At 39.9% G+C, this 23,662-nt stretch overlaps 1 gene segment (V, D, J or C); it reads right to left on the minus strand.

The window, feature by feature from the left end:
- Nucleotides 1–7,482: 7,482 nt before the first annotated feature.
- Nucleotides 7,483–23,056, minus strand: LOC140513442 (T cell receptor delta constant-like). The segment is given in 5 exon segments: nt 7,483–8,621; nt 8,973–9,086; nt 10,221–10,277; nt 13,590–13,874; nt 21,389–23,056. Coding segments are annotated over 4 exon segments (549 nt in total).
- Between the last annotated feature and the right edge of the window lie 606 nt (nt 23,057–23,662).

Here is a 23,662-nt window from a genome sequence, read left to right on the forward strand (position 1 = left end):
CCTTCTCCTCTTTCTCCTTCTCTTCCTCCTCTTCTTCCTCCTCCTCCCTTCTATCCAGCTCTGCCTCAGCCTCGCTTGGCTCATGTGTCTCCTTCTTTTCCAGCTCAATTTCCATCAATGGATTGTTATCTTTCCTAATTCTCTTTTTACTCTTCTTCCCTGAATCCTTCTTGAGGCTAGATTTGGCTTACGGTTCATTGAACTGACTTCTTTTTTACCTGGAGCAGAAAGTTTTCTGGTATCTGGAGACTTCAGAGAATTCATCTTTTTCTCCCAACTTTTCTGTCAATTCACAGACAAAATCATCAGGTGTAACCAGGTGATCCAAAGTTCTCCATATCAGGAGGTGGTATCGGGCAGCAAAGTGACTTTGTCCTGCAGATATGAAACTCAGTATACAAACCCATACTTGCACTGGTTTCGAACGCGATCTGACTCTTCTATCAAATCTATTCTGAATGGCCATGGCTCTTCAGATAGATCCTTTACTACAGGAAAGTTTTCTGTTCAGCGCAATAGTGCTCAGAAAATCTTCAACTTGGTGATCTCTGAGGTGGGGCCTGAAGACAGTGCCTCTTATTACTGTGCCTTGGGCACAGAGTTGCAGGTGCCCTGGGGAGCTTTACAAAAACCCCCGTTGACCATGATCAGAACCATATGGGGAATTCCCTGTCACTCAGTGGGGAACTCATGCCTACAGTGAATGAGGAGAACTCAGTACCTCAAAGGAAGTGGCACTAAGCCCCTTGAATCATAACCCTTAAGTGTATAGATGAGGCAACTGAGGTTCAGAAAAGTCAAGCCGCTTATGCAAGGTCACACAAATAGGAAGTGTCAGAGACAGGTCTTCTGATTCCTAGCCCAATGTTTTCCCCGATGCACCATTATCTCCTACAACATATTGTTGTTTAGTCATGTCTGACTTTTCATGACCCCATTTGGGGTTTTCTTGGAGAGATACTGGAGTGGTTTGCCAGTTCCTTCTTCTGACCATTTTACAGATGAGGAAACTGAGGCAAACAGGGTGAAATGACTTGCCCAGGTCACACAACTCTTAAGTGCCTGGGGCCAGGTTTGAGCTGAGGAAGATGAATCTTTCTTATTCCATACCCAACGCCCTATTCACTGTGCCACCTAGTTGGCTCCATATTACCCAGAAACAGTCTTTTGAAGTCCTTTGGTCTCTTCATTTCAGTCTCATTGACATTTTCCATACTTTGCTATATTGGGAATTAGGATTTTTTTTTAAGAAAAAATGAAATGGGCATGCCTAGGTTGATAGATCTATAATCTCATTAGAGCGGGTACACTTTCTCCGCTGTAGAGCACAATCCCTTTATGCCTTTTAATTCCATGTGATTTTTCTGGTGTTTCAGTTAATCCTCTACCTAAAATGCTGGAGGCTTTCCTGTGGATATTTTAATATCTTGGAAATACAAATGTAACAGTTGCGCTGGGATTCTTGAAGGCTATAGCAGTGGATGGGAATACTGGGAAATTTTACCAAAATGGAAAGTTTGGTCCTGATGGTGGACTTTATTGCATAGCTGAGGACCAGCCTAGCCAAGCATGGAGACACTCAGCACCAGAAAACTTGACTGAATTCTTTTGATCTGAGGTGACCCTTGAGTTACAAGATAAACTTTTAGAATTATTTCTTTAAAACTTACTTAAACTTACTTTTATTGATCTTTTGTTTTAACAGCATAGTCATTTCCCAACATATTCCTCTCTCCTCCCTTATCCAATGAGCCATTCCTTGAAACAGAGTTTATAAAAGCAAGAGGAAAAAAAAGCAGTTCAGCAAAATTAGCCTATTGAGCATACACCATGAGGATGTATGAAATATTCCACACTCCTGGTCCCTTACCTATGCAGTAAAAGAAGGGAGGCACATTTTCTCAATTGCGCTCTGAGGTCAACTTTGGTATTGTACTTACAAAGTAGTCAGTTTTTTTTTGAACTTACTTGTTGACATAATTCTTCCTCAGTTTTTAAATCTCAGTTTTTGCCCTCTCCCATTCTCTCCCCATGAGGGGATTGAGTCAATGTCAGTGATTCAAGAGTTTTGAATTTGGAGTCAGAGAAATACTCTCAGATTTTGATTCTACCATGATTAATTCCTTTTTTTTGGCTTCTCTTTGGTCCTCAGTTTCCTTATCTGCAAAATGAAATGTATGGCCCAAAAGAGAAGAAAAAGGTACGATCCTTTGTAGTTATGTTCTACCTCTAGGGGACACCATCCTTTCATTCTTTGCCCTGAAGATCTGGTGGGACAATTGAGAAGTAGAATTATAGAATGTTAGATCTGGAATGAACCCTGGAGATCATCTAGTCCAATTGGCCATTCGGCATAGAAGAAAACGAACGCAGAGAGTTTAAAAGGTTTGTGCAAAGTCACAGAGGTAGAAAGTGGCAGACATAGGGCTTGACCTTGGGTCCTTCTATCCCATACTCATTAACCTTGAATGACAGAAATAGAAAGGACCTTAAAGATTATCGAGTGCAGCGCTTTCATTTTGCAGCTGAGGCAACTTGAGGTGCAGACAGGCTTAAAAAAAATTAATGAATTCTTGGCTCGTGGCTACCAAACAGTAGTTTGGAGAAACTGAAAAACTTCTGACCACTGACAGAAGAGGAGAGAGGCATGGTGTCTATTGTCAGTGTCACCAGCGCTGATAAATATAGACTAAAGCTTTGAAATACAGGGGAATCTCCATGTATGCAGGTAGGGAGGCAAAGTGGCAGTGGCTCTACATCTTCCCTCTTAACTTGAGTGACCCCATCTTTAAACCAGCCTCCACTTTAGTGTAAATGAGCAAACAGATCTTCCTTCTTAGGTTTAGATTTTTCTCCCTTCACCCTTCTTTTGCAAGCTTGGCTCACAGACAAAAGAACAGACTTGCTCTGCTACCAGTTCCCAAGGCCAGCACAGATGTAAGTACCTGTTCTCCCTACTTAAACACAACAAATTACAATTCCCAAGGCCAGTTCAAACAGTTTGTAATACAGACTACAGCTTCTCATTTTTCACTGACAGGCTCTATATTCTGGTTAATCATAATTTGCTAGGATAGCTTACTTGGACAGCAGAGGAATGCTGTTGCTCATCCAACTTTTTCAAGTCATGTCTTGTAATAAAAATAGAACTTTCCCCCCTGACATATCCAGACTTTGAGATTTGGATCTCTTTGCTGTTGATGCTGGTTTATCTGGCAGCCTGACTTTTGCTTAAGTGTTATTAAGGATTTTGGGAGCATTGGAAATAAGGGGTCTAAAAGTAGAACATATCCGTCGATCAGTTGCTGTCTCCTTGGTGTTCTCTGGTCTAAGGTGACAGCCAATTGTGCACCTTGAAGGAGTCAGCATTTCTATGATCTGATGTCAGAACTGACATGCTTCCTGAACTTTATCTATCACTTACAGCCTGAGGATAGAACAGGAGCTCAGACCAAAGGAACCCTCTAGGGAGACTAGATGTTCCAGTGGTATAGTAGTTGTTCATGCTTCCTCTCTCTGCTGAAGCCTCTCCTAGATCAAGGAGGGTAGTGAGGAGGCCACCAGGCTTCTCTGCACTCTCTTTTCTCTTGACATCCAAGGTGATTTAGAAGCCTTTATGCATTCCATTTTAGGATAGACATTGAAAAACTGGAGTACAGCCAAGGGAGGTTGATGTATCCGGGTTAATTTGGCAAGGAAACTTGAACCAGTGTCATGTGAGAGCTGGTCAAAGGAATTGGGAATGTTTAGTATGGAGAAATGAAAATGAGGTGAGCATTGTAGCTGCCTTCAAATTCCTTAAAGGTTGTCTTCTAGAAAGGGGATCAATCAATCGATCAATATTTATTAAGTACTCGGTATATGACAGGGATGATGTTAAGCACTGAGGATAGAAAAAAGGCAAAAAAAAAGCCCCTGCCTTCAAACAACTTATAATCTAAAGGGAAAGATAACACATAGAAAGAAACAGAAAAATGGGAGTAAGGGGTGGAGGGCAGACCTGTTGACCAGCAGCTGGGTGGATAATGATCAAGTGACTGCACTGGGTCCTTTCCTTAAATGGAGGATATGTGAGGAACTATAACATGTCCACCTCTTACCCTCTCCAATCAGAAGTTTTTGGTTTTTTTTTTTTAAAGGAGACTAGATAATATAGTAATAGAAGACTGAATTTGGTTTCAGGAAGACCTGAATTCTAATTCTGCCCCTGATACTTACTAGCAACATGACCATAGCTAAGCCCCTTAATTAATGTCTCTGAGTCTCAATGTCCTCATCTGTAAAATGGGGATAATCATGCTTCCGGTAGCTACTTCCTAGTTTGCAAGATTGTTGTGAGGTTTTAATGAGATAATACATGTAAAGTGCTTTGTAAATTTTATAGTGCTATATAAATACCTGTTTATTATTTTTCTTAGCTCTAGACAACAAAATTTCATGAAGGCTTACTGGAAGAACTTGCTAGATTCCAGAATGGATTATTGACAGATATTATAAGACTTCTTTTTGCTTGGGGCATTTAACACAGGATAGGTTCTTATGTGTAGAAATGACACATTGCCTCAAATTGTGGTCCGTGGACCTTTGGGAGTCCCTGAGACTTTCTATTTTCATAATAATACAAAGGTGTTATTTAGTTTTTAAATACTCCTATCCTTTCCCATTTACATAGGTGTGGGCCCTGATTTTCTATACGTATTTCAACCCAAACAACAGCATATCATAGTAGTTGAATGCAGAAGCATATATGGAAATTCAGGTGTCGTCCATGAAGCAAGATATTAAGGAGATTGTCAAGATATATAAAACGGTGCCCTCTCATCTCACTAAATTTTTTAGAAATATGATTACTTTTTACAAATAATGTTATTTATGTTAATGTGCAATAGGTTTGTATTGTTATTTAAAAATGAATAAACATTTAAAAATGGTATCAGTTTTAATTTCTAACATAGCAACAATCAGTAGCTATAACCCATCTAAATAAAAGCTCTTTGGGGTCATCAATAATGTTAAAGAATGTAAAGGAGTCCTGAGGCCAAAATGTCTGAGAACCATTGCCTTTGATGATAAGCTCAGGACTATCTGTTGTCTTTCTTTCCATTTCCAGTGTTTGGTGTAGGGCCTGGCACATTGTAAATACTTAATAAATGCTAGTTGAATGACTGATTTTGGGGTGAGGGATTACCTATTGGACCTGGGAAGGGCCCTACTGTAACTTTGTAAGATACTCGTAAGTTATAAGAATTTATAAGCCCATCAAATAGGAGGGAGCTTTTCTCTGAAAACTCAAAACCAGGTCTTATAGTTGAGATGAACCTCAGGGTGATAAAATTGATTGTTATTAATTAATATTAATTATCAGCATCAATTAAATGAATTAATAGTAATTAAATTAAATTAAATTAACTCATTATTCCATTTAGGACAGTTGAGATGGTCAGGCTCTATTCTTATTTCAGGGATCTAGTGGAAAGAACTCCAGGTTGGGACTTTCGATATCTGGGTTTGAATACCCTTACCTTACTGTGACTTCATGCAAGTTATACAGCCCTTCTTCACATCATTGCGTAGCTTTTCCCTCACCACAATCAAATGAAAAGGAAGATGGTGCTGTATACTCTGACTACCTCCTAGCCCTATTGGGAAAGTGACTGTTAGCTTGGCACTTCTCCTTTCTGAGCCTTGCTGTCCTTATCTGGAAAGTGGGGATAATGATACTTCTAAGATCTACCTCACATAGTTATTGTTAAGGATTTAATGAGATAAGGTGAGAAAAGTGTTTATCAACCTTTAGGTGCTATCTAAATGCTGATTCTTGCTGTTGCTGCTACAACAATTATATGTTCAATCATTTTCAGTCACCTCTGACTCTTTGTGACCCCATTTGGGGTTTACTTGGCAAAAATACTGGAGGGTTTTTCATTTTCTCCTCCAGCTCATTTTACAGATGAAGCAAATAAGGTTAAATGACTTGCCCAGGGTCACACGGTTAGTACGTGTCTGAGGTTGAATTTGAACTGAAGAGGAGTCTTCCCGACTCCAGGGCCAGCACTCTATAGACCACACCCCAAACTATCCACAACAATTGTTACAGAAGTAAAGATACCTTAGAAGAGGCAGGCAAGGCATAACAGTAACAGGGGCATTGAGTTGCCTGGACCTGGATGATTTCTATCAGAGACTAGTTCTTGACCTTTCTTGTGTTAGGGACTCCTCTAGCAGTCTGACAAAGCCTGTGAAGTCCTTCTTAGACTAGTGATTTTAATAAATAAAAGAAAACAAAATACACAAGATAAAAAAACAGCCCAAAGGTTAGTGAAATAAGGTAGTTTTTTTCCCCCACTCACATTCACAGACCTGGCCCTTGTGGATCCCAGGTTAAGAATCCTTATTTTTAGACAGTTTTGAATTTCCCTGGTTAATTTGTTTTGGCTGTATGTACCTGGTCCAGAGTCTAGCCCCTCAGTGAGAAAATGAGCTTTCATGGCTACCTCTAGGTACCTACCTGCTCTCTTATCGACAGCCAAAAGAAGTTTTCTTTCCCACTAGCCTCTACCATAGTCCCCAATCTCTGAGATTCTGATGTCAGAGCGGTTAAGCCCGGAAAGATCTGCAAACTTGCTGAGGCAAGGGAAGCAGAAACTTGTGAGTCATATCAAGTGATCTTGTTTGTGCGGCTACCAGAAGGAAACCTGGGGTCTGGGTCTCAGGAAGCTGTGGTGTGACCTTGGGGCACTCAACTCCTATTTAACCTGAGTAGCAGGAGCTGAGCAAGCTTTAAGGCCCACCCAGACCTTTTGCTGTGGTCTGCAAATGACTAGAACCTCAGGAGACAGGAAGCACAAAACACCAGTTAGTATGTTGTGTAGAGACACCATCTTAGAGAAACAGCACAAGAGATATTAACACCATAGGCAAAGGAATCAGGACTTAGTTTCTCCCAAATCATCCTTGTACTTGGAGTCTTTTGTTGGTTGAAGATCTAGCTTGTGTAACAGCCGCTAGGTCTTGTTGTCACCAGAGCAGATATTGTCAGGGAGAGTATCAGTAAACGTGCTTCTAGTGAGAGAAACCCAGGACTGCATGCCTTGACCTTCAGTTCTCATTTCTAATCTGAATTAACTAGTCTTTGGGAAGTAAGACACTGTCCTCTCTCCTCTAAGTATCAGTCTCTCTTTGAAAACACCAAGATAAATGTCTGTCAGAGCTTTTCGATGAATCTGTAATATGTTCAGAGAGTGGCAAGGAGGAGGCTTGATGTCATTTTGTCTGTGAAGAGCTAAGTAAATGGAAAGGTCCAAGGAGAGAGAGAAGAGTTTTGGTGGGCTGTGGGCTCCATGTTATTCAATAGTGTGACATGACCTTGGTTATACTAATAGATACACAGTGTACAGAATGAAAGATTCCACTACACTCTACGCTGGAGGGACATAGAGAAAGTGGAACATTCCCAGAGGAGGGTGATCAGTAGAATGAGAATCAAGTCAACAGCCACTTATTAAGTGACTACTGTATACCAGGCACTGTACTAAAGTCTAAGAATAAAGACAAAAAAAATACAAGTGGTCTGTAAAACAGGCCATACAAAGAGGAGGTGAAGGAATTGGGGACATTTGGCATGGAGAAGAAAAGACCTGGAGGCAAGGGGAACGATAAGTATATGAAAATATTTGAAGGGCTGTTATGTGGAAAAGAGATTAATCTTTTTCAGCTCCTTTAGGAAGAGCTGTGGGGAGCAGTGAGTAAAGGGTTAAGTGAAGCAGATTTTAGTTTATTATAAAGAAACTCTTGCTAACAATTGTAGTTACATAAATGTTAAATAATAATAATTGAGAAAATAATAGATTTAGAGCAGAAAGGGATCTTGGAGGTCATTGAGTCGAACACTGCCATGTTTGGAAGAAATTGAAGCCTAGATAAGTTAAATACGACCTTTACCCAGAGTCACAAAGCTAGTTAAGTATCTGAGCCAGAATTCAAACCCAACTCTTCCTGATTCTAGCTCCAGTGCTCTAATACTGTTCCATGTTGCTTCTAATGGACTGCCTCATGAGGTATGGATTCTCATCACTAGATTTCTTTAAGTGGAGGTTAACAGACATTTCCTAGGGATGTTAAATTCATGCTGCAAGTGGGATTGGTTAAGTTGAGCTCTGGTTTCTTTTCTAGGTCCAAGGTTCTAGACAAAGGGAGTTTCTGACACTCTCTCTTTTGTGGCTATCAAGATGAGCATAGAGAAGATAAGCAGATTGGGAAGAGTGGGTGTGGGGTTTGGGCCAAACCTGAACCTTCTCCTCTCTCCTCTGGATCCAAATCCTGGAGGCAGCAGAAATCAGAAAGGTGGGGGAACACTTTTCAAGTGTTTAAGTCTGATGGCCAAAGTGATGAAATAATTCCATGTCCCACATCAGTTCATAGAATCAGAAGTCAACCTCCTCCCCCAGGGGTATTTTTCCACCTGGCTAATTGGGTCTAATTTTTCCAAAGCTAAAACAATTACAAAAAAAAATCTGCCAGTCAAAATAGTCACAAAGCCATTTACATCACAGCAAGGGGAAGTCAAGGGAAAACATCCCAGTGGGTTCTTGGTTTCTTTATTTCTTGTGGTATAGACAAGCCTGCAAGTAAAGGAGGAGGTTCAGTCAATAAATTGTCCTTTGTAGCTTGATGGAAAATTTAAAAGTATTGGGTTAACCCAGCCTCCCCTGTCAGAAGCTAATCCCTAGGATTAAGGAATACTTGGTCAAGTGTTTGTATGGCAGGAGGAAGGTGGAGGAGAAAGGAATGGGAGCCTTGGAGGCAAAGAAATAGAGTTTAAAGATGTTCACTAGCCAATAGCCCAATGGCCCTAGCCAGTGTCATGTGTAGTGAGCAATTGAAATGGCTTGACTCTCTTGTCGCTTCCTCTGTGAGGGTCCCTCATTTTGGGTGGAAACGGAGTAGTGAGTGTGGTTGATTTTTATCCTCACCTTAGAGTAAAAAACACTTGATAGTCAAGAAAAAGTTGACAGCAATGCTCTTGGCGAGCAGCACACGGAGCCCCAGCAGCGTGATGGACAGCAAGTTCACTTTCTCAATTTGCACTATGGGAGAGGAAAATTAGTGGAGTTGCATAGAGTGGTAGAGACGATTCCAGCTCAGAGAAAGGCACTTAATGGCGACTGTGACCTTACTCTACTCTGAAACATTCTTTTGTTCTCTCCTTGGAGTCAAACTTAGTCTTAGGCAATGTCCTAGACATCCAAGTCTCTGATGAGGTGACCTCAGTCAAGAGCTTCTCTGGGATCTACACTCACAGAAAGTCCAAGGAGCTCTGCAAAGGGGTGCCAGAGGATGTAAGTTTAGAAGGGACTTCAAAGGTTGTCTAGTACAATCCTCTTGTTTTTCAGATGAGGAAACTGAGGCACAGAAAGGTCAAGTGAATAGTCTAAAGTCATACAGACAATAAGAGGATGAGTCAGGATTTGAACCCAGGTCATCTGACTCTAAATCTAGTGTTCTTTTCATTGTTGTCTACTTTTTCAACAAGCCTTTATTAAGTACCTGCTAAGTGCCAAGTGCTATATTGCAGGTTCTGGGGATATAAAGAAAAATAAACAGACCTTTCTCTCAAGGAGCTGATGTTGGAAAATAGCATGCACACAGAAAATTAAATTCTATCTATCTATCTATCTATCTATCTATCTATCTATCTATCTGTCTGTCTGTCTGTCTGTCTGTCTATCTATTTATCTTGAGGCAGTTAGGTAGAATAGTTATTAAAACACTGGACTTGGAGTCAGAAAGATCTGAATTCAAATCTGGTCTCAGACACTTACTGGCTATGTGGCCCTGGGTAAGTCACTTAACTGGTGTCTGCCTCAGTTTCCTTGTCTGTTAAATGGGGCTAATAACAGCACCTACTTTTCAGGGTTGTTGTGAGGATCAAATGAAATCATATTTGTAAAGCATTCTATAAATGCTGTCAATAATTTTATATATATACATACATCCATATACACACATTCATACAAATATACACACAAAGTAATTTCAGAAAGTATTACAAAGTGTGTGGGGGGATTGATCTCTATAGGCTCCTGTATTTCTTAGGTAAAGTTTCTTTGTTGATTTCCAGTTTGGGCTAATTTTGGTCCCCCTCTCTCTTCCTGCAGGAGTTATAGAATTTGGTTTTAAATTTCTCTTTGCCCCCATTTGGAACCTTTATTTAAACTTACCTGTGGATTTGTGGCACTTTTGGGAAGATGATTGCTGGTCAATGGATGCCTCTAGGTCTGGAAAGAATGAAATAAAAAAAAATAAGAGGCTCAGTATTCTACTTCTAGCCAAGGCAATCGTAGGATTTCAAAGCACACAGGCATCACCTAACCCAACCCCTTAAATTTATAGACAAGGTAAACAAGACCTAATGAGGCTGAATACCCTTGAAACTTCGATCTCCTCTGGGAGATTGTCCTATTAATCATTCTCTCGTCCATCTTTAGTTGCTCCCTCTCTGCTGGCCCTTTCATCACATCCTGTGTATATGCTCAGTTCTGTCCTAGCCCATTACGTTTTTTCCCTGACCATGTTACCTTTCTATTTTCTCTCCTACACTCCTAAACTTCTAGAAAAAGTTTATGCTCCTTGCCTTCACTTCCTCACCTTCCATTTATCAGTTGACAAGCATTTGGTGCTAGATGGGGCAGCTGGGTGACAGAATGGATGGATAGAGGGGGACCTGACTTCAAATCTGGCCTTAGACACTTACTAGCTGTGTAACCTTGGGCAATTCACTTAGCACTGTTTGCTGCAGTTCCTAATCTGTAAAATAAGCTGGAGAGGGAAATGGGCAAATCACTCCTGCATCTTTGCCAAGAAAACCCCAAATTGGATCATAAAGAGTTGGATACTACTGAAACAATAACAAAGCATTTATTAATTGCTTAGCAATAGTAGCAGAGGCAGCAGCAACAACATTTATAGATCACTTTGAAGTTGCAAAGAGTTTTACATATGCCATCTGATACTATGTGTCAGTCATTGTGCAAAACACTGAGGCTACAAAAGAAGCAAAAAGCCTAGTTACAGCACTTGAGAAGCATACAATGAGGGACAATACGTAGAGAACTAGGTACATAAAAAGATATGTAGAGAGTAGATAGAAGGTAATCTTAGAGGAGCTTGTAAGGAGCGCCAGAAAGAACCTCATGCTGAGGTTCTTTGAGTTGTCTTGAAGGAATCCAGGGATTCTAGGAAGTGGTGGTAAGGAGGGAGAGTGTTCTGGATATGAAGGTGAGCCAGTACAAAGGCGTGAAGAACCATGTACATTGGCTTCCAACCTCACAGAAAGGTTGGGAAATCATTTTTTCGTATTTCAGATTTTCAAAGTGACTTTTAAATTGTGAAACACCAACATCCTTCCCCCCATTCCTCATCCTTCTTCTGCATAATTGACTACCATTGATTTCTTCCTCCTCCTGGAAATCCTACCCATTTTTGACTTCTGTTATATTTCTCATTCTCGCTTCTTCTACTTTTCTGATTGCTTTTTCTCAGCCTGATTTGTTGGGTCATGGTCTTACTGATCCCAAAGTCAATGTACCTGGCAAGGCTCTGTCTTCTGTCTTTGGGATTTCTTCCATTCCCATGGCTTTAATTATTACTTCTATGTGATGAGTACCAGTCCCACCATCTCTAACTGCTTGATGGATAGGATGTTGTACAAACACTTAAAATTAAACAAATCCCAAACTGAATTTGCTCTCTTCTTTTCATAAATCCACCCCTCCTTTAACTTGTGCCTTTCTCTTTATAGCACTGTCATCCTTCCAGAAATCTAAGCTCAAAAACTGATTTCTCCTTTGATTCTTTCCTCTCCTTCCCCTCTGCCCCTGCCAAATTCAATTAGTGATGAAGTCCTACTTATTTTCCTCCACAATGATTTTCATATCTATCCCTTCCTCTCAACTCACTGCCACTATCCTGGTTCAGGTCCATTTTGTTTGATTCATTTTAGCCCACTAACTCCTTATCCTAGTCTCCATCTCCTCCAGTTCATCTTTCCCACAACTTTAAATATTATCTTCCTAATGCAAAGTTCTGACTCTGAATCATCAATGGCTCCCTATTACCTATAATAAAAATACAAACTCTCTCTGACATTTAAGGCCCTATATATTTTAACTCCAATTTAGTTGTCCAAACTTATTTCATATTACTCCCATTAATGTACTCCACATTCCAGTCAAAATAGATTATTAGTTGTTTTGCAGTATCATTCTCACATCTCCCTCTTCTTACATGTACACAGGGCATTCTCTATGCCTGGAATGTACTGCCTTCTCACCTTTGGTCTTCTGAAATACCATTTTTTTTTTTTGCTTTCAAGACACAACTCAGGTGTTATCTTTTCTATGAAGCTTTCCTCTCTCTCCATCTTAAAGTGATCTCATTTATTAAAATTTCCAGAGTACTTTGGAGTTCTCTTGGACTCTATCACATTCTATTTGAATTATATTCATTCATCGTCATAGCTTAACCCCATAGTAAGCTCCCTGAGGTGATGGATTGTCATTTTTTCAACATTATGCCTTTAGTGCCTTGTATACAACAGGTGCTTAATAAATGTTTATTGAACTGAATTACCTTGAAGTAACTCACTCACAGTCACGTAGTATACTATGGTGTAGTGACAATAGTATTGGATTTGGAGTCAAGAAGACCTAGGTTTGAATGCCAGGTGGTATGTCACTTTACCTCTCTGCGCCTAATAATTTTGTTATCTACCTCCCAGTATTGTTCTGAGGAAAGTGCTTTATAAATCTAAAAATGTGAGTTATTAATTATTCTGACTTCTAGTCCAATGCTTTGTATTACATGATGATTTCAACATCTGAAGTTGTTTGGCTGAGTCTCTAAATGCATAACATCGGAAGGAATTTCCTTTGGATCTCTGATAGCTAGTATAGGCCAAGCTGCTTCCTTTTTGGGGCCAGCACCGGTCTGGACTGGACAGCGTCTGGTAAACCATTAGTCTTGCTCAACAACAAAAAGAAAGCTATGTGGACAGGGCTGCTTGGCTGGTGGAGGTCCATGGGGGAGATGTGAATAATAACTCACATTTATAAAACAATTCATGGTTTAAAAAGCACTTTCCATACAGTGGTTCTTTCCACTGTACATTATTGTACAGTGGTTATATTCCACTGTACACTGTGTATTATTTCCACCATTTTTACAGATGAGAAGATTAAGGTTAAGTGCATTGTTTATAGTCACATTAACAAAGTAAGTGTCAGAACTAGGACTCAAACCTAGAATCTTCATGTCTACTATTTTTTCATATTTTACAAAGGTTTCCTTCCAATGTTCCAACTAGTGATATGGAAATGCATGGGATGTGAGTTTTCTGGGGCCACTTACTTGAACTTTCCCTTTTGCTACTTACCTGTTTCACTCAGTCATAAGATGTTTGAACCAAGAGTCCTAGTCTAGCTATGACTCATTTCTAGTATGGCACCATTTTGAGGATGGAGATAAGTTCAATATTCCCTTCCACAACTTCCCTTATTTTCTTCCCACCCCCAGTTTGCCTAAGATCATACCTGAACTCTTTTCAGTGGAATTCTCATGGGACATTTTGTAAAAAGCCTCCACGGTGTTATTGTTGTGCTTAACTGTACATTTAACTTGCTCTAAATCTTGCTTGTATTGACCAAGCTTGACAGCGCTGAACTTCCCATTGGCAGTGGTGACCACTCCTTCTATCACTTTGCCTTCTGGGGGGAGATGTATATCCACAGACTTGGGGTAGAAGTCTTTCACCAGACATGCAACGTTGGTTCCATTTTTCATGACAAAGACTGAAGGCGTAGAAGGGTTTTGGTTTTCTGAAAAATATAATCAACATTCTCTGTGAGATGACCACGCAAGGCATTATGATAGAAATGGTCATTTTAGCTCTAAAGATCAACTTTTTACCAATGATCTGTTTTTTGTTTTTTTTACTCTGCTGTCTGCTTCCTGATTCCTGAGCACTTGAGACGATGGGCAGGAGAAGCAGAAAGAGATGTGATACGTGAACATTAGCTATTATCATTAGCAATGTCATGTTTATATGGCTAATGAAGGAATGATTATGTTATTCACAGTATCCTGATTTAGCATTGTCATTCTTATTGCCACAGAACACAGGATACAGAAGTCATCCATCATCCTGCCTTTTGCAGGATGATACCTAATTATCTTCTGAGTCTTTAGTTGTGCTCTCTGTGGGAGCAGCCAATTAGCCATAGGATACTGGATAGTATGGATAAAAGCTCTCTGCTGATGGTGTCATTTTGAGCCTGGACCATGGCTGATAAGTTTGACGGAAAGTTATGGTCAGGTTGGCTCAGATTCATTGGGCTGCTGAGTGAGTAGACTTTGTTAAAGTCAGTCCCTGACTGAATTAGGGCTCTGGACAAGAATATCTGTGCTTATTCCTCTGCTAGTCCAGAGTTCCAGTCAAGAAACCAGGCAGGCTAGAGAACTACAACCCCCTCCCAAGATCAGGGGGAAAATTTTCTTTTACCTTTGAAGCTACCATCACTTCAAGTGCTGGGGGGCCATTAGGGATGCTGAACACAGAGTTCACATTGAGAGGATCACAAAGGCACAGCTGAGAAATGGGACAAAATGAGGATGACATTTTGCCCTGCAGTGACTCTTAAGATAGGAAATTTATCTGACAGTTCAGTGTAATGGATACCAGAAAAGAACCAATATAGCTGGCAGCATTTTTAATGCATTTAAATGCTGAGTATAGAATTTCTTCCTAGAGAACAAGCTATTCAGAGCAGTGAGTTAGAGAAGGAGTTCCTGCTGGGTGACTCTTGTATTCTGGTCTTGACTATAGGCTCCTTATCTCTCCTGTTAGATGGGTCCTGAGATTTCTCCACTGAAAATGTTTGTGTAAAGATACGATGCTGTGCATTTTTACTGAGCACAGTAGGAAGGTTCCTAAAAGGCTCTCTTGCTATTATCAGTTCCTCATCATTAAAGGGCAAGGACCCCTCCCTTTGTGCTCTCTCAACACCTGCTTTCAAACACCCCAGTACTACATGAGAAATCCCTTACTTTCCCCTGCTTTAGTTGAGACCAACTGACAACCCAGTATTAACGGCTAGAAACTACACATGATGAATGGCTTTCATTTTCCTTCCTCCCTCACCACCCTCTCCCTTTCATATCCTCTCCTCCCTTCTCCCATTCTCAGCAGAGATACTTCAATTTGGTCTCCCAAGTTTGATCTTGGACTAAAATGTATTTTTGTTGGTTTTTTGGGCACTCAGTTTCCTAATCTATAATGAATTTTCCTTTAAATCTAGCAGCTTCTTGACTTGTCCTTAATAATCTGTCTTGACTACTGTCATTCCATATCGGAGAAGTTCAATCCTGACTGAGGGGGATTAGATTAGATGATTTCTGGGTTTTTTTTTCAGATCCAGAGCAAGGATCTCATGAGGTGTGGAAGGTGATTGAGTTAATAAAGAAAAAAATCCTTTACCATCATAGACTTAGGTCCACACCACTGCAATAATACAGGTTCCTGTATTTGTTTTTGTCAAAGGTTGCTGGAAAACTGAAGGAACTCAGGTTTTCTACAGTGTCGTAAATAAGCTGGTGAGAATATGCCTGGATTTCTTTTGGGCTAGAACTACCAAGTAGAGACCTCCCTGGGCCCAAGGGAAAAAGACCTAACTGGACATATGGTGACCCTGGTTCTAGTCTGGTCTCTGCTACTAACTACCTTTGTGACCTCAGCAAATTTCTGGGGGACTCATTTCCCTCATCTATAAAAATGAAGTAGTTGCAACATAAGTTTGAACATTCTATAGTGGTAGGAAATCAAAGGTCATTCTATTGATGTGAGCTATGGAATTCTGTCCTGAAATTCTTGATCCTAGTTCAGGAGAGAAGCCACAGAATCACAAAGTTGGAAAGGACCTCTAGGTCATCTAGTCCACCCTGTACCTGAACAAGAATTCTCTTAACATCAAACCCAACCTTTGCTTGAAGATTTCTAGTAAGAAGGAACTCATCACCTCCCAACATAGCCCACTCCACCTTTAGATTGATGTAATGGCTAGGATATGGTTTTAAATGTCAGGTTTAAATCTGCCTCTCTGCAGTTTCCACCCAATGTTTTGAATTCTGCCTTTTGGGGGCCAAGCAAAAAAAATGGAATTGCTCTTCTTCATGGCAGCCCTAAAATATATATAAAAAGAGGCTTATATTTTTAACCATAAACTCTGGAAATGATAGTCTACTATTGAATACTGCTGATGTGCTGAATTTGATCATAATATACTGGTTTGCTAGAATATTTTGTTATGATGCCTGTCTTGATTAGTGTCAGGACTAATCAATATGGAATTAATCAAGTCAATAGTTGAGACTAATCAATAATTTTCAACTAACCAATAATTAGTTGAAAAGTTAAAAAAATCTTTATTATCAGTTATACGACATCCTCATGATCAAGCAAAGGTTGCTTAATTAGATAAAAATAAAACCAAACCAAACCAAAAAACCTTGAATATGGTCAAATATCATTCACATGTACAAATATGTAAACACAATATAGATGTTTTTCACCTTTTTTTGGGTAATAGGGACCCTTTTGGCAGTTTGTGGAGACATCAACTCTGTTCAGAATAATGGTTTTAGATGCATAAAATAAAATGCATAGGATTACCAAAGAAACCGATGACATTTAAAGACTGTTATCAAATTACATTAAAGAAAAAGTTCATTAATCTCAGTTTAAGAACCTCTGCTTAAGATGTTACACTTGGCTTCAATAACAGTAGCGACACTTCATAGTGTTCTAAAGCTTACAAAGCACTTTCTTCTTACCATTATGTAGTGCAAATGTTATTTATCCCATTTTATAGATGGGAAAACTGAAACTCAGTGACTTGCTCAGGGTCAAATAGCTGGTAGTCACAGTAGTTTGGATTTGAACACATATCTCAGTTGCCTTCATGTCCAATGCTCAAAAAAAATTGAAATTTGAAGTTGTATAAAAGTAATTTTTGGGCTTTTATCTCTATAACACACTTATTTTTGTATCTTTTTTCTCCTCTTTTAAATAATAAATTCTTTAAAGGTAAGAACTTGTGTTATTTTTCACTGATACTATTGCTGGCTCTTTACAATGCCTTGCATACAGTAGGCACGTAATAAATGTTTGTTGAATTGAATTAAATTGAATTGAAACGTGCTCCGAATTTAGTTCTTTTGAATTTTCTGATCTTCCACACCCTCCCTCTCCCCAAATGGAATCACATTTGCTAATTTGAAAATGTAATTTGTTTTGAATTTACAATCCTACTTTTGATCTTTCCCATTTTTCCTTAAATCAATCAAGGACTGAGATTAAACTCTCAGACAGAACACTCAAATAAGCATACGCTTCACCTTGAACTTGCTTTATTTGCCTGACGGCTTATATAGATCTCAACATTTCTGATGGTAGTAAGTGTACATAGGGTGTTTTATATAACCCTGTGCCTGAAGATCTCAAGGTTACCAAAAAGTATAGGATGTAGCTTCAACTTCAAATCCTGAATATATTCCATATGATGCACCACATTTGTTAACATTTTCCCAAGGATCTTTAAAGCACAGGACATATTTTTAGGCTAGATCAGCATGGCCAAAGGGATGTGGACATGTGAGGCAAATCTCTGGAGAACTGGAACTAAGGAGTGTGTGTGTGTGTGTGTTTGCACATGCGTATTTTGTTCTGACCTCTGAACAATGGTGTCTTACTTCTTTCACTTCTTTTTGTCTATGTGCTATTTGGGCTGCTCTGACGATTTCTAAAACAGAAGGAGGTTCTTTAATCCCCTAACCTAGTGTCCCATACTCTATCCTATTTTAAATCTGCAGCTCATCATTTCTTGTGACATTCTCTAAGGAATGTGACCATCAAAGTAAAGACAATGGTACCACTGAGAGAGATGAACTTAACCTAAGAAATAGACAAAAAACTGTAACTCACCTGGCTCTACCGATAGCTCCGTACCACTTCCAAAATACACTGCTCTGCTGTGCCACGAGCACGCTGCTATGCAGCCATGCACATAACTAGCTCACCACTAACTTGGGGTCCTGGGTAAGACCATCTGTGCTGGTTCCCCAGCTAGCCTTGAGCCTCAGCCAAGAAACTAGACGAGCTAGGGAACTACAAAACACTCTCACTGAGGCCAGGGGCTGGTTGTGTGAATTGTCTTTTACCTTTGAAATCATCACCACTTTAAGTGCCAGAGGTCATTAGAGATGCTAAACATGGAGTTCACACTGAGAGGATCACAAAGGCATGGCTGAGAAAAGGGGCAAGATGAGGGTGACATTGTGCCCTGGAGTGGCTCTCAGGACAGGAAATTTTTCTGCCAGTTCAGTGAGATGGATACTAGAGAAGAGATGATATAGCTGGAAGGCAGACAAAGAGAGAAGGTTTTTTTAATGGTTGAAAAACCAGGGATGGAATGATTTAGAAATCTGCCCTATCTTTTACCATGGTGAGTAGGACTCTCTCTTGGGTTATAGAGATGACTTTTCCATTAGATACAAGTTCTCTATCCCCTTTTCCTTGCAAATCACCTCTTCTGCTTCCAATTGCTCAGACAGAGCCTTACCATGGGTTTGAATTTGCTTTATGATTTATTGGGTCAAGAAAAGTATTTTCCACAAAACTCAGAGCTGAGAAAGGTAATCAGGAAACTGGCTCTGTTGGGGAGTACTTTCCATGCCTCTGTGTCACGGATGCCTTGTGGACAAAACTCTTTTTTTTTAGAAAGCATTTAAAAAATAATTTTGTTTTATAATTTCCATGGCATCTGGACTTGGATGCAAGTCTTGTGAGGTTTCAGTGAATATGGGAAATGGAACTTCAAAGGCCACTCAGGTCACATTTCGTTTCATTACTGAAAAATTTGTGTTTGGACAGCGGAGGTTCGTGGTTAAATGAGGGGTTGATATGTTGTACAAATCTCTCTGGGGCGAGAGATTTGGTTAGAAGCACAGCCTTCACACTCCTTCAGATTCACATTTGTCACTTCATACCCCATTCCTTCAGAAAGTATAAGTCTCCACTAGTGGAAAACCAAGTGGAGAAGATGGTGCCTCTGGGTAATGTGGATCAGCTCCATCGGGCAGGGCTTGAAGCCTTCATCATTTCCCTCTCTCTCCAACCCCCTGAAGAAATAGATTTAAATGTTTGTTGCAAGTAACTCTCATTTCCAAGTGGAAATGAATTAAACAAAATAGCTAAATATTTGCTTTTTTCTCAGCTGCAATTTTCCAGCCTGAGATATTCATATAGCGATTAACTATACCTCTTTTCTGTCTCTCTCCTTTCTTCTTTGTATTGCATTTCCTCCTGTTCCTTCAGAGAGGATCACCAAATTCAGTTAATAGAGGCAAAGGCAGTGAAAGAACCCTCTGATCTTAAAAGTTACTATTGACTGGGAAAGTAGAGATGCTATTGGACACCTTCCTGAATAGTTGCCTCATCCTTCCCAGTCCATAGTATCGGCTGAGAAACCCAGCAATACAGAAGGTAACTAAGACGAACTTGCTGAGCTCAGGGGATAGGCTATGCAAACCCCTTTGGCACCTAGCCCCTTTGGCTCTGTTTTCCTGGTTACAACGTCCTGGGCCAGAAATCCTTTCCATTTCAGGAATGATCTTTTTTTAACAGCTGAAGAGAATTTGTCTGCCAACACTATGCTCTGAGACAAACCTGACAAGTCCAGTGACACTTTCTTGAGATAAATCTAATGGGTTTATCTCTGAAGTTTAATCAACTCTCTTTGCAAAGAAGTAAGTATCTATCTAATGCTGTCCATGTGAGTCTGCCCACAGAAACGCGCCTCATTATGAGCCTTCATTTCCTCCTGGGATATGCCACCTATGGATCAGTGAGGAGACCCACTTCAATGAACTCTTCATGCTCCGAAAATGACTTAGCATTAAAGTACAATCACAGGTCCTCAGGCAATAGATGAACCAACAGTTAGGTTACTGTAATGGATAATCTCCTGCCAAGGATTGTCTAGCACAATGAATATCATCCCTTCCCTCTCCCCCAGGTCTCCAAATACTTCCCCTCTGGTTCAAGAGCCTCCAGGAACCATCAGTGCCTATTAACCTGCATAGTCAAATTGGGGTCCATTCTAAAGATAAGTTTAATAACTGGGTGCCTGCTGCCAAACTGTAAGACTAACTCCCCTAGACTCATAGAGGTAATGGACTAGGTGAGAAATCCTCTGAAGTATTGATTGTGGCACATGGTGCTCTTGTGTTGCTTTCTAAAAATCTGAACAGAGATTAATTAGGGTGAAAGGGCCCTTTGCAGGTGGGTGGTCTGGTCTCCCAGTTTTGTGGGGTCTTTGAGTCTGAGCCTGGGTGCCTTGGCATAAGGGAAGCATTATGTAATGCTCAGAAATGAGCACAGGCCTAGACTTACGGAAACCTGGGTTTTAGAATCAGTTCTGCTGTTATAATTTAGGACAAGTCACTTTCTTTTTTGGATCTGTTTCCTTATCTATACAATGAGGGAGCTGGACTCCCTCCATATTTCCAAATTTTTCTTATAGTTCTCACATTCTATAGTTATATGGATTGTGACTAAACACAGAGATAGTAGCAAGATGTTCTTCCTCTCACTTGAAAGAGCAAACATCCCCTCTGCTATCTATCTATCCATTCATCTATCTATCCATCTATCTGTCTATCTATCTATCATCCATCCATCCATCCATCCATCCATCCATCCATCCATCCATCCATCCATCCATCCATCCATCCATCCATCCATCCATCCATCCATCTATCTATCTATCTATCTATCTATCTATCTATCTATCTATCTATCTATCTATCTATCTATCTATCTATCTTTTTCTTTTTCTCTTTCCTTTTTTCTTCCTTACTTCTTTTCTTGCCTTCTTCTGTCTTTGCTTCCTAATTCAGTTCTTGGCTCTTCTTTTTCTAAGCAGGAAGGAAAGCCTTATCACTTCTGGCACTGCCTTTCCCCTGGATGTTGAATACAATGTCCCCAGCCAGAAGCCCTAACTAGAAATGGGTTTTATTTAAACAGATGTATAGGGCCTGTCTGCCAACACTGAACTCTGGAATAGGCCTGCCAAATATAATGACATTTCCTTAAAGTAAACCCAGCAGGTCAATCTATAGAATTTAATCAACTCTCTCTGTAGGAAAGGACTTTCCTTTTAGAGTTTTTCATCCTCCCCAAGGAATTTCAGTTGTCAGGGCTGCAAGAAGCTCTTTCTTGTGTAGGGACTAGTGTCTCATCTTTACTATTAGAATAATAGAAAAGTGTGACACTTACTTGGCTCCACGATAAGCTGAGTTCCTGTTCCAAAGATGAGTTGTGCAGCATAGTCACTGCTGAAACCAGCCGTACAAAAACACCCTTGCTCCATCTCTGTCCTCCATTAATTTGGTTGTTTAGGGGGCCTAACTGGAAACCTGCAGATCTATGGATCTTTCTGAGATCTAAGCACATATGTTGGTATCTTGTTTGAAGTCTGGTATCTGGGTGCTAAGACTTTTATAAAATCCCTAGGGTTTCCCCTCTACCCTGACATTTTTTACCATATTATGAAAGGAGGATTGTCCCTTGCCAACCCTAATTTTCTTCCTGGCCTTTGCCCTTATACTCTCATTGACTGTTAGAGCTAGAAGGGACATTTTACCTTATCTAAACCAATCTCTCTATTTTAAAAATGAGGAAAAAAATCCTACAGTGATGAAGTGACTTTTCTAAGATCAGACAATAACATTATACTAGAGGAAAGTAGAATCTTTTTGACTTTGTGGGAGAATTTCCCAGTGGTCATTGCCTATTGGGGTGGTGAAAGATTCAGTCCACACCTCTTGTCTCCCTGACCATTGTTCTTTCTACAATAGAGTACTATCTCATTCCTGATACATTCAAGATCCATTTATTTGGTGCCAACTGGGTAAGAACCAAAGTTTGTCGGAAGGAAAAGAAAGAGAAACAAAGAATATTCAGGGCAAGATGGGTGATCATAAGGAGAGTGTTGTAGGGAGAAGTTTTCAGTCCCCCCAAATTAACTTGAGAAAGAGGCCTAGCAGAATCAAAGCCAACTTTTAGACACTGAGTCACCATTACTTACTTGGAATGCCCTCCAGTGGATTCCTTTCCCAAAGACCTAAGGGTCAGTTAAATATGTAGCACTGCCTGTGGTCCCAAGAAGAAAACTCTTCTTTTCTTATTAACGTAACTTTGCTCTTGGCATCAACAACCAGGTAGGTGGATTATCAGCTCCTAGCCCCAGGTTTTTAGTCCTATCTGATTTGACCTCGACACTTAGCCTTAAGGAAGGGCTTTTAAAGAGTAAGCCTTAGAAAATGGAAATCTATTTTGATTTCAAATATAATCTGAAAAGATTTTTATCCATATTTTCTAGCTCTTCTATGCTAGAGGGAATAGGATATGTGTGGAAAGGTTAATGAAAATGATAATAATAATAATAGTTCTAACCATGTGTATCATTCTAATCTTTAACTTCATTGATATAGGGAACTTCTAATGAGGAAATTCCTTTCACAATGCAGATTGCCAAATGCTCTACAACTTATAGTCATAAACTTGTTTGGGGATCTAAGTCATGTGCAATCAATAAACGCTTATTATGTATCTACTATATGTCAGACAGGCAGCCAAAGTGGAACAGTAGATAGAGCACAGAGCTTGGAATCAGGAAGACTCATCATTATGAGTTCAAATCTGACCTCAGATACTTGGTGTAGCTGTGTGACACAAGGCAAGTCACCTTATCCTGTTTGCCTCAGTTTCCTTATCTGTAAAATAAGCTGGAGAAGGAAATGGCAAACCACTCTAGTATCTTTGCCAAGAAAACTCCAAGTGGGATCATGGAGAGTTGGACATGACTGAAAACAACTGAACAACAACAACCAGTATGTCAGACACTTTACAAAGTACTAGGAATATAGAGAAAGGCAAGCAACAGTCTCTCAAAGAGCTCACAGTCTTATTGGAAGACAACAGGAAAACAACGATGCACAATGTATATATATATATATATATATATATATATATGTATGTATGTATGTATGAAATTGAGGATAATAAACAGAGCATTACCACAATGGCACTAACATAAAGGGGGATAGGGAAAGGCTTTTTTGTAGAAAGTTTGATTTTAGCTGGGACTTGAAGGAAGCCAGCAAAGCCAAGAAATGGAGTTATAGGGAAGGAGAGCATTCCAGACATGGGGGACAGCCACTGAAAATGCCCACAGTCAACTGTAGGAAGACAAGTGTCACTGTGTGGTAGACTATGTAGAGCAGAGTAAGAAGACTGGGAAGGTAGAAAGGGGTCAGGCTTTAAAACACTTTAAAGAAGGGATTTTATTTTTAATCCTGGAAGTGATAGGGTACCACTGGAGTTTATGGAATGGGAGGTGTGTCATGTGGATACGTTCTTTAGGAGGATCAATTGTGGAGAATGAATTGGAGTGGGGAAATCAAACAAGGTTATATAGTTAATATCCATAAGATGCCAATGTCAAATTAGTTCTTCCCAACTGAGGCTGCCTCCACTAACTATATACCA

Source organism: Notamacropus eugenii, chromosome 7 (assembly GCF_028372415.1).
Source record: "Notamacropus eugenii isolate mMacEug1 chromosome 7, mMacEug1.pri_v2, whole genome shotgun sequence".
NCBI lineage: Eukaryota > Metazoa > Chordata > Mammalia > Diprotodontia > Macropodidae > Notamacropus > Notamacropus eugenii.